Source organism: Triticum dicoccoides, chromosome 2B (genome assembly GCF_002162155.2).
Source record: "Triticum dicoccoides isolate Atlit2015 ecotype Zavitan chromosome 2B, WEW_v2.0, whole genome shotgun sequence".
Taxonomy (NCBI): Eukaryota; Viridiplantae; Streptophyta; class Magnoliopsida; order Poales; family Poaceae; genus Triticum; species Triticum dicoccoides.
Genome location: NC_041383.1, coordinates 735,187,353 through 735,198,390, shown reverse-complemented (window position 1 = coordinate 735,198,390; position 11,038 = coordinate 735,187,353). Strand labels below are relative to the sequence as shown.

The 11,038-nt window shown below is 41.7% G+C and overlaps 2 protein-coding genes and 1 non-coding gene across 3 annotated transcripts in view; all 3 read right to left on the bottom strand.

Moving 5' to 3' along the window:
• Window positions 1-1,893: 1,893 nt before the first annotated feature.
• On the bottom strand, window positions 1,894-1,993 carry LOC119266175. Its single transcript, XR_005131906.1, has one exon. It is a non-coding gene; the product is annotated as a U6 spliceosomal RNA (small nuclear RNA).
• A 387-nt stretch (window positions 1,994-2,380) lies between these two features.
• On the bottom strand, window positions 2,381-6,737 carry LOC119365962 (inositol-pentakisphosphate 2-kinase IPK1-like). The gene is made up of 8 exons (XM_037631614.1): window positions 6,570-6,737; window positions 6,137-6,251; window positions 5,483-5,686; window positions 5,041-5,185; window positions 4,343-4,383; window positions 4,157-4,267; window positions 3,294-3,881; window positions 2,381-3,129 (listed from the first exon to the last, which is right to left on the bottom strand). The coding sequence occupies exons 2-8, from the start codon at window positions 6,236-6,238 to the stop codon at window positions 2,971-2,973; spliced, it is 1,350 nt and encodes a 449-aa protein (XP_037487511.1). The 5' UTR covers window positions 6,239-6,251; window positions 6,570-6,737; the 3' UTR covers window positions 2,381-2,970.
• A 663-nt stretch (window positions 6,738-7,400) lies between these two features.
• LOC119365961 (protein HEAT INTOLERANT 4-like) overlaps window positions 7,401-11,038 on the bottom strand; it is a 6,119-nt gene continuing 2,481 nt past the window's right edge. The window contains exons 6-14 of the mRNA XM_037631613.1: window positions 10,821-10,945; window positions 10,668-10,727; window positions 10,440-10,498; window positions 9,393-9,466; window positions 8,460-8,498; window positions 8,321-8,383; window positions 8,168-8,215; window positions 7,948-8,076; window positions 7,401-7,855 (exon numbers count right to left, since the gene is read on the bottom strand). Of these exons, the coding sequence (XP_037487510.1) occupies window positions 7,808-7,855; window positions 7,948-8,076; window positions 8,168-8,215; window positions 8,321-8,383; window positions 8,460-8,498; window positions 9,393-9,466; window positions 10,440-10,498; window positions 10,668-10,727; window positions 10,821-10,945 (645 nt within the window). The 3' untranslated portion in view covers window positions 7,401-7,807. The remainder of the gene's footprint in view (window positions 7,856-7,947; window positions 8,077-8,167; window positions 8,216-8,320; window positions 8,384-8,459; window positions 8,499-9,392; window positions 9,467-10,439; window positions 10,499-10,667; window positions 10,728-10,820; window positions 10,946-11,038) is intronic.

Genomic DNA, 11,038 nt, shown 5'->3' with positions numbered 1-11,038 from the left:
TATATATATATATATATATATATATATATATATATATATATATATATATATATATATATATATAGTTGCATTTTTCAGATAATATGACATTTTCTGTTTGGCTTTTTGAAGGGTTCCGTCTAAGCAAAAGGAGGCACAATTTGTGGAAGTGCTGCCTCACACCAAAAACATACATATGCACCAACAACCTAGGGTGTTTTAAGCACATCTTTTTCCATTGGAGTGCCTTTCTTCATTATACAACACATATATATACATCACTGCACCATGCAGATACAAACAACTATGTACGTACTCAGATAAATACAACTTTTTCTGTTGGGTTATTGTAAGGTTCTATCATCCATTGCCTATAAGAAGGGACCGACGACACTAGTAAGTTAACATACTTTAATCCGTTCCTTCCTTTCTTGGTTGCTTATTCGAGAGACATGGACGTCCATAAGGTCAAGAGGTCGGGCTTGTGCTTGTTGTTGCTCATGGCATTCCTGTTGCTTCCTGCAGGTAATAAGCCTTGCCTGAAATAATAATCATCTGAAGAATTAGTGTAGTAGTTCCTTCTCGGTGTGTTGTCTTCTGATGAAGTAGTTACCCAAAATCATGTCCATAATTTGTTGCAGGGTCTGAAGGTGAAGGTGAAGGTGGGACTTGCACAACGTTCAGCAAGACCTACTCCCACCCTTTTTGTGTGCCTTTACCTTGCCACAGGGGGCGGAGCCAGAAAATTTAGTCGATGGGTTCATTCATTATCTTATTGTGAGGATTTGGTCTAATTAATTCAATGTAAAGTCCAATTTCACACCACCTTACATCAAATATATAGTAGTCCCCTTCAAGGAAGAACAAAAAATATAGCACTAAAAATACATTAAAGAGAGAAACATAATATCACTTGTGTTATTTCAGAGTGCAAAGCCAAAATATTATCATTTGTTATTTCATAACAATGCACGGGTATTTAATTAATACTAACTATTAAAGTATACGGGTATTTAATTAGCATGGACTAGAGAGGCAATTTACTACTTTTGGGCTTTTTTATTAGGCTGCTCACTTGGTGTTGGAACTTGATGGGTCCATCCCTTGTTTTTCGTTGGGTTCAGAGGAGTACGTATCTGTGTACGTATACTAGACCAAGAAAAGTCGTTGGGTTGAACCCAACGCTAACATGCTGGCTCCGCCCCTGCCTTGCCATAGTCACTGCAAGCATGAGGGCTTCTTAGGCGGGGATTGTCACCCGTTCGGCGTTCGGTGACGACTGGGAACCTGCCTATTACTGTCTGTGTGAGTACACCTGCGGTGCTGGGGAAATTGCTTCATGACGTGAAGCGGCATGTGATGATGTGATAAATAAGCCGTCCGCAACTTGCCAATAAACTCCAGTTTTTGAATGCTAAATAAAAAATAAAAAATTACTCCCTCGGTAACTTTTATAAGATAATTTATTAGATTACTACTGTATTTTAGGATAATAATTACTCCACTATGATTGATTTTCCTTGTTCGAGACTGGATTCTTTGAAGGAATTAAAACTTTATACACGTTTACATCTCCTTTTCATCCGCGTCGCTTCCGGCATGGCCAAGATAGCCAGACAGTGCCCTGCGACGCACGCTCTAAACGTCGCCCTACGCTCCGCCGGTGCCGTGCCACCTCTCACTCTTAACGCCTCATCACCCGTCTGCGCCGTGTGCACCCTCTCCTCCCGTTCTGCCCAGAGCTGCCACGAGCACGGGCACGCGCACAGCTTGCACAGTGCACACCCCTGTGAGCCCCCACCTACATGATGCCCGCCGCCTCAGCCACCTCGTCTCTCCACATGGACAACCATGTGCCGAGAGCTCAAACGATGAGAATTAGACAAAGATGCAAAAATACAGTGCACAAATTTCCAAAAAATGGACCTTTTCTCAATTAAACCTGACATCCTTGTGCAGGGGCCATGTTAATCTCCTCTGCATTGGTCCAACTTCAAAAGGTATCTGAAGAGATAGCACCATGGCTTGCACATGGCCGTATAAGGCCCAGTTCTTTTACCAGAATCTGGGGATTGTCCCAAAATCCGACCCCTACCCAGCTTCTCCCAGAATTTTTGAGCCCCATTTGTTTTACAATCCTATCTAGTTAGGGTCTAATTAGACAGGATTGTAAAACAAATGGGGCTCAAAGATTATGGGGGAAGCTGGGTAGGGGTCGGATTCTGGAAGAATCCCCAGATTCTAGCAAAAGAACTGGGCCTAAACTGGTCTTGTAACCGGTGCATCTGTGATATGGTACAAATTGTAGTACAAAATAACCGGGGCACACAACTCATTGGTCTCAAAAATGGCTTTGGATCGTCTGCATGAAGTTCATTGGGATAATTCGTGACAAACCATATATGGTCATTGGGTCTAATTCACATATTGTCTGGTCTGGTTGCTCAGTTCGTTCTAGAATTCAGGTGCTACATGGAAAATCTAGCTACACAATATATATCGAGAGATGACAATGTTGTCCGGAAACAATAAGCAACTGAGAGCAGAGAAGCAACCGCAAACTGAAAAGATGTACAGTAGTACATGCGCCAGTTACCAGGTGAGAGAGGGAACCGGTGAAATGGCTACACCCTAGCCTGCAAGGCAAACCTGGGCTCCCATCTCTGCTGCACATACTGCAACATGTGGTTGCCACTGTAAAAAAGTCTGTTCATGCATCTTGGTGTCTGTGTATCGAATTCCTGATGTGTTTTTTCTGCCGCGACGAGCCACCCGGTAGGTATACATGATGTACCACTCGTAAGCTACAGTAACAGCAACAACAAACAGCAGTGACCGCTCGGCAGCATCTTTTTTTCCCGATGAAAGGGAAGAGCTCCTCGACAATGGAGCTGTACTTACAAGGTTACAACAACAGGCGCAAGACGAAACAACAGGACCAATGGCACATGTGCCCTTTCCGGTCCAGAGGCTTCAAGTTGAAGGAGCTACTCAATGTTGTGGCTGAACCGCTGTGTCATCACTGGTGCCAACCCCCTTCTGAGAATCGACTTCCCCGCTCTTAGTGTAGAAATTGACGATCTTCTGGTCCAATTTAAAATAATGTGTCATCTTATCCAGAGGCTTCACATCCAGATCAACAAAGTATGCCTACACATGGAATATGCAATTGTATGTCATTCACGTGCAAACGAACATCACATAAAAGAAACGCATAAGCCGAATCAATTGTTCAACAGTGAACTATACAAGTACATGAGTTGCTGAACAAATACAAGATGAAGGTAACAGGAACACATTTCACAGAAACATACCTTGTAATCATAGGTTCGGTTCACTGACTGAAGAAACACTGAATCATACTCAGGATCTGTTCTCTCACACTCTCGTGGCCGAAAGCACATCATGAGGCTACAGTCCTTCGCGGTAGCAGAAATAAGAAAGTCCCTGACTATCTTACAGCTCTTGTCCAAAGGAAGAGAATGCAACACAGAGTACTTGTGCAATAGCTCAGCATCAGTTATATTTTTGCAGACCAAACAAGGCTGAGAGATGATGTCGTAATACAGATGAATCGCCCCTTCGATGTCATGATCATCCAGTTTTTGAGTGGCCAAAAGTTTATCCAATACTCCAGATTTAGATATTGCCTCTGACAGGAGCTCAATAAAGTCAGATAGTTGTAGCCCACTAACCTTCCTCAGATCTTCAAGACACTTCTCTGTTTCATTAGCAAGGACCTTATCAGCACCACCTCCCATGCCACCAAAACCTAAGGAGCCATTCACAAAAATCCTGAAGTTGTTCTGAGGAGTCGAGAAAAATGACTTGATGGCCGTGCGTATTCTTTCTTTTGACCCAGAGAATAGATCAAGAGGATCGTATTCACTTGTCTTCGATATCTGAAATTTGTTAAAAAATATGTTGGGAATCAACCTGATTTCAAGAACCAATAGAGATACTACAGTATTGCAAGAATGTCAACCGGGCAACCCTGAATGCTTAAATAAACAAGAATGTTTGTACATATTTTGATTCAAAACAAATATCATCAAGACAGGTTTGTTTATGCCAAAAAACTACTTTGTCTTTCAGTGGACAAAAGTGTAGTCTAGGATTTTATATAATCCATCAAACATAGCTATAATTAGTTTAAAATCTGTTAAGACCGACATACCTGCCCCTGATGAAATTTGAGGTGTTGATGCATCTTGTACCGTGTTACTTGTTTCTTAATAACATTTTCCTTTGATATATATTCTGACGATGGAAGAAACCCACATTTGGCCTGGATGGTGAAGCATGTAAAAAGCATGTCAACTGGAAATAAATATAAGAAAAAGAAAGGAAGCTTCAAATGTACCTTTATCTCCACTGCGATACAGCTGCTACCTCTAGGCTTTCCTGTGATTAGAAAATTTAGTGTAAGAAAGTACAAATTAAATGCAGGAAACCTACCATAGAGTTCTTAATAGCCTAGCACAACCCAATGGAAACCACTACTGGATCATGATACAGGTTAGCATTACTGGACCAACTATCCATTTGAACAGAAACCAAAGCTTTTGCAGTGAAACTAGATCGCATCTACACTACAAATCTGTAAAATACAAGCAACATAATTTTCTATCTTTCAGATTAATGGAGCTAGGAAAATCCCTAGTATATGTATCCATGCAAACACATCCCAAGTTTCAAAGGAAGTGCGACTTTGGCATAAAACAGTACTGTCACTTTGGAGGTTGGGGCAACTATCTTGATCCTACCATTTGGCTGAGGCAAGTAGCACTACAAATCCTATACCACCATGGATGCAATGCAAGCTATTTTTCCAAGACTTATGAAATCGCAGACTTAAAAACTTTACATGCAAAGAAGCTCAATAACCATGTAATACAAATACTCCGTCCCAAAATGTAAGACAATTTTTTACACTATTCCATCCAAGGCTTGGTGCATTAAGAGGGAAAGTTTTAGTTTCTTAAGCTAGGAAAGCTTTGAGTCATACTCATAAGAGATGGAATGCACTGTAATAGTAGGGTTCAGATTCCAAAACTTTACCAGAAAATAAGGAGTGATCAGAAATTAGAAGGGCAGAATCAGCTTTGGTATCAATTGCGCTTGCATTCACTCGCCAAGCAGGACGGGCACTGAGCACATTCTTTCCAACAATCTCCAGAAAATCCTTAGACACAGAGACACGAACCTACACCACAAAAAAATGACATTATTTGACATATATTGAAGTGGATCCAGAGAATAATGCCTTTTGAAAGATCTTAACAAAAATGACAGCATATCTTTATCCAAACTCAATAGGTTGCACACTGATACCATGTTGTCCTTATAGACCAGATTAACCAAAGTGATGCTAACGTTAGGACATTTTCTCACTGTTTCTAGAAGAACACAGAATTTGGAAGTATTTTAAAAAAAATGATGGTAAACTTATGGCAAACATATAACTTCAACAAACATAATTGGGTCAAATATAAAACCGTACCCCGCCATCAACATGATCGTGCCCCAGATGTTGGCTCATGACATGTACTGCATAAGCTTGTGCCACAGAACCTTGCTTGACAGACTCGATCAATTCTGGGATGTCACCCCACACGAGCTGCTCGTAGCTTGAGAAGTTTACACAGTTTGGTGCTGGTTGTGCCTTGTCATTTAGGACCTTCTTGGCCCGCAGTACCTTGCCAAGCTGTATGCAAACCAAAGGTAGATCAGCAGAGTATAACCCCTATCAGCTCTAAATGTATCATACGGAAGCAAAGTGGGGAATCATTGGGAACCAACTACAGATAGGATGGCTGTTTCCTGGTTAGAAATGGCTAAAAAACTGGTAGGGGACCCCTGCTCTCATGTTTCAATAATAAATTGAAAGCAGATGCCTAAATTAAGCGGGCAGCCCTACACATAATTTATTGATTGCTACAGTGATGAGTGCTTAATTATCAAACAGAGCACTGGGGACAAGTTAGCATCTCTGATTCTAGGCCACCAACTTCCCCGATCGGTACACCAATTAATCTAGGCAGGGACAAACGCATCATACCAAGTCCAGAATCTTGCAGTCAATAGATGAAAGCTAAGTAGTACCCAACAGCACAGCAGAACGAGCCTACACAGAGCAGAGCAGAGCAGAGCATACCATGGAGGGCGAGGAGCCGGTGTAGCTGAGGATGAGATTGGCCGCGCCCTCTCCCTTGTACACCCAGTCCGCGGCATCACACGCCTGCAGCGCCACCTCCATCGCCGCCCGGAATCTGCAGCCAGCACGGGATCAGACGAGTGGATCCGCGCGCAAGAGAGAGAGAGAGAAAAGGCAGTCGGAAAAAGCCCCCCCAAAAAAAGTCGGCAGAACGGGACAGATGATGAATGCATCTAGACATGGGCGAATTTGTCGTTTGCTCTGCTGCTTCACGCCGCAGGCCCGCAGCATGGCCCGTGGCCGAAATCACGCGCGAGAGAAGCTAACCAAGCTTGTCTCTGCTCGGCGCCGCATTCCGTCGAGCAGATGGCGTGCGGGAGGGAGGACACGGAGGATTCCGAGAGGAGAAGTGTAGGCGGGCGCGGGTGCTTACCGGCGGAGGCGGGGAGCAGAGCTGCGCGGGCGCTGGCGTCGGAGCGCGCTCCCGCGATGGCCGGAGGAGAGTCGGGCCGGCGCTCGCTCGCTCGCTCGTGCTGCTGAAGCTGCCGCTGCCGCTGCCGCCCCAGTTGCGCGGTTGGAGGAATCCGGGCCCGGAGGGAAGCCGAAACGTGGAGGAAGAGTGGACGCCACGCGGACGGGGCGCTTGCATGTGGTTCCAGTGAGACAGACAGCGAGCCGATGCTCATGGTAGCATCAACTTGTCGCGCGTGATCTGTGACCATGAGCTCCTGTACCCACTACCCACCCCACCTACCTGCGCTCAGTGCTCCCTCGCTCGCTTTGATGCAACGCATCAACACGTCTTTCATCCCCCCGAAATTTACCGGAATTTGATAAAATTGTGTGCTACTGTCCTAGTATGAAAAACGCTCTTATATTACGAGGCGAAGAGACTTCCATTTTTTTTGTCAAAGTGCGAACAAAGATGTGCCCTTTTGTCAAAATGTTCTAAAAATTTACGACCTGCAAAGATTACAGCAACCGCCTCAACTCACAAGTGAACTGCACAAAATTCGGAATCCAAATAATATAACAGAATGAACCTTGCGACAAAAACTTAAAATAACAGAACTGCCCCGGGTACCATCGCTAAAACAACTGGTGGTATCCTCAAAATCATCGCCACGTTGAGAATGCCAACAGCCGAATAGCTCTTGGCAACAGGATGACCGCCGTTAACAAGTTAAAGCAAAAAAGAAGAAGAAAAACTATCGCTAGTTGCAACGCAAGATTTGAGCAGCACAAATTTTACACAACGCGCACAGGGTTAAACATCAAAATATATATAGGGATCCCGTCGAAATACACAGGGTAAGCTAAACAATAATGGAAGCCAGAGCTGTACTGGGTGAGAAACGGAACAAACTGTTCCTGGAACAATTGTTCTGCTCTTACATGATCTACTTTTCTGGCCGCTACAACTACCTCCCACAATGTTACATATCGCAGTCGCAGTACAAAGAGAAGTAAAATGCCGGAGGAGACACTCAGGAGCATGGGTGAAACTGTACTACAATAGAGTTCAGAGGCAACAAAGTTATCCATTGGCCCAATACAAGTCCCGAATTGAGTCTGCCTACCAAGCAGGCAACCCTCCAGTTTTCCAAAATTTCCACCCGTAGCTTGGATGGATAGCTTGATACTGCGCACAGCAAAATACGAGGTTGCACATCACAGCACTTCATGCACGTGGCGGTAATATCTATTAATGTACCTCGCCTGCAGAGTACACAATATACACAGAGTTAAAATGCAAGGCTTGTTCGACAAATAGTCCTTTCTAAGGAATACAGAGCAATGCTGCTGCATACCTTTACTTGGCTCACATCAGGAGTGTCATCGGTTTTTACAGGATAAAATTTGTAAAACCGGATATTTTCAAATGCCTCTTTCAACTTTGGATCCATATCATCAATAGCTTTCTTTCTCGCTTCTTTAGCCTGCATAAGGTTTTGGAGAAACATTTGAGTAACGAATAAATTAAATTCTTTGGTGAAGGTAAATTAATTAACATTTTGCTTGATTGCCAACCTGCTTCAGCTCTCTCTTCCTTTCTCTAACTCTCTCCTTTATGAAGTCCTGTTAACGAAACATTCCAGCAAAATTAGGAAAACAAGGTAATCAGCAGACTATACTAGGTTATTCGCTACAGCAGAGCAAGGACAAAAAATATTGGATGTGCACCTTGAATTTTTCCTTCTCATCCTCCGGCAAGACCTCGTCTTTGACTTTCTCATCAATAAAATCCTGCACCGCAGTGCAATGGTTAAAAAAGATACATTTCCATGGATACCATAAGAAACACAACAAATTTCATACAAACCTCCATATCATCCATTTCCCAGTCGAAGTCGCATACTATCTGCAACAAGCAGCAAGAAGTAAATACAGTAGTTTATAACAAGAATTAACAGCCACTAGAAATAAAAGCCAAAGAGACAACAAGGAAGCAGCGTTTAATTACACTACTTAGAATAATTTTCGTGAAGCATTAGCTAAAAGCGGGTAATGGTATGAGCAGTTCTTTGTTTTATCCCTTCATAGATACCAAACCTAAGAAATATGTGCTACATTTTTGGGGTAACAACTTCTCAAACTTATGGCATGAGCTACCTTAAGTTTGAGAAGTTGTCTGGGATAAATCATGCTCATGACGGAAACATAAGAAATATATTACACCCCATCACTGGCATCACACAGCTACATCAACACAAAAGATAATCGACTCATAGGCTTGTAATAATACAACAGATACAGGCAATCTACATGTACATAGAAAGAAGTCAAAAGGTCAACTCGAGATATGTCATGCAGATTCTCTCATAAGCCAAGTTACCAAACATTCCATAAATAACTAAACCTCCTTAAAGGTTTACAAGACCCCTAACCAAATTCAAGAATTTGGCAAATACAAGGCTCCTTGCCTTCCCCAGGTCTTCAATTAATTATTGTTAATTGATTGTCTTTAATTGGCACATTGGCAAGAAAATGCCATGTTGCTATTTTATAATGGTACCTTTATCGTTGATTTGAGTAACAACTATTTTATAATGTTGACATAGATTATAAAGGCCATGTTGCAACACACATGGTACCTTTGTTGACTTCTCTATCAGCAATTATGAGATTATGGCTCCTCTATGAGCAAATAATGAACAGCCAACTTCCGAGGAAAAATAAGAGAAGCAACAAACATTCATGACAATTTAGACAGTAGTTCTAACATGGTGTTATAGACCTTGTGAAAGAAGCTTACCGGGGGTTCTAGAGGATACATGATATTGACTACTGTGTCATCTTCATCTTCAGGAGGACTAAGTGGCATATAATCTGCAAGATTTTTGCAACAGGGTAAGTGTTCCTGCCTCTTGCCTCAGAAAAATATATTATATTGCAATAGGTTCATGAGCACATCACATTACTATCAAGGGAACCATACTAGTAAATATTTTCAGATATATATAGAGGGATTAAACAATATAGTCAACTAGTTGGGTTCTTCATGTGATCAATACCCTTCGCATATATTTAACTCGCACTACTCTATGCTTGTTTCACAATTGCTCATCTTGAAGGTACAAACACCACCAAAGGAGATCCCAATACACAGTGAAAAATTGGGCTTGGCTAAGATGGTATATAGTGGAATCAAACCAAATTGTTTCAAATCAACCAATATGTATTTCTAATCAATGATTATTAAATATATGCCCCACCATTCACAGCTCTAAAAGTGCAAGGCTATAGACGCGACACCATCTCCTGTCTGGCATTTTTTTAAACATGGATGCCATTTATAGTTTTTTATAAATGAAATGTCATTCGTCCAGCAGAAGAAAAGCACCAAACTAAACATCCATCAAAGTCTCAATGAAGTACCGTCCCAATGAGACAAAAAACGATAAGCAAAAGGCTTCACATCCAGACATACTATTGCATAGCAAAACATTAAATTAAGACGTACTCCCTCCGTCCGGAAATACTTGTCATCAAAATGGATAAAAGGGAATGTATCTTGATGTATTTTAGTTCTAGATACATCACTTTTTATTCATTTTGATGACAAGTATTTTCGGACGGAGGGAGTAGTTGTGATCATGTATTGCAAATATTAAACTAAGACATAGTCATGGTCATATTTAAATTTAATATTAAGGGGGAAAATGAACCATGTAGATTACACATTCTTGGACTGACCCAAGAAAGGATAAGTACAGAAACGGAACCACAGGATCCAAAAACAACAACAGATATTTCAGTAGACACAAAGCAGGCCTATAGAAACAATCAAAATTCAGCTTACAAGGCATGCAGTAGTCAAACTTCTTCACTCGTTCTTCTTTGAGATGCTTCAGGGCAGACCTGCCATATATATATAATTAGGATGCTGGGACAAGTCAGGGAAAAACATATAGAAGTTTAAGATGGGAGCATTCCGTATGGTGATAACATTCCCAACAAATAATAATAAATAACTGATAGTAACAGAGCTCCCTCAAACATGAATAGTCAGTATTGTAAAAATACCAACCTTCGCTGAGTGCAGCCAAGAGTGAATATTTTGGTTTTCAAACTGTCAATTCTAGTTAGCCTGAAAACAAAGCGGAAGCAAAGTAAACAAACACACAACTTCGCCCAAAAGATAATATAAGACATATAGCTGAAATAAATAGAATGTTAGTACCGGTCCTCTAGTGGAACATAGGGCACCCAAGCCATTTTCATCACCCTCATTGGTACTATTTCTTCATTTTCCCTTTGGACAGAATTTATACCAATTTTATCTGATGGAGGGAAGGGGCAATCAACCTGTACAAGAGTAACAAATGCAAGAGCTATAAAATCCATTGACCAGTGAACAAACAAGAAAGCTATCATATCTTCAGGAAGCAAAAAATCACA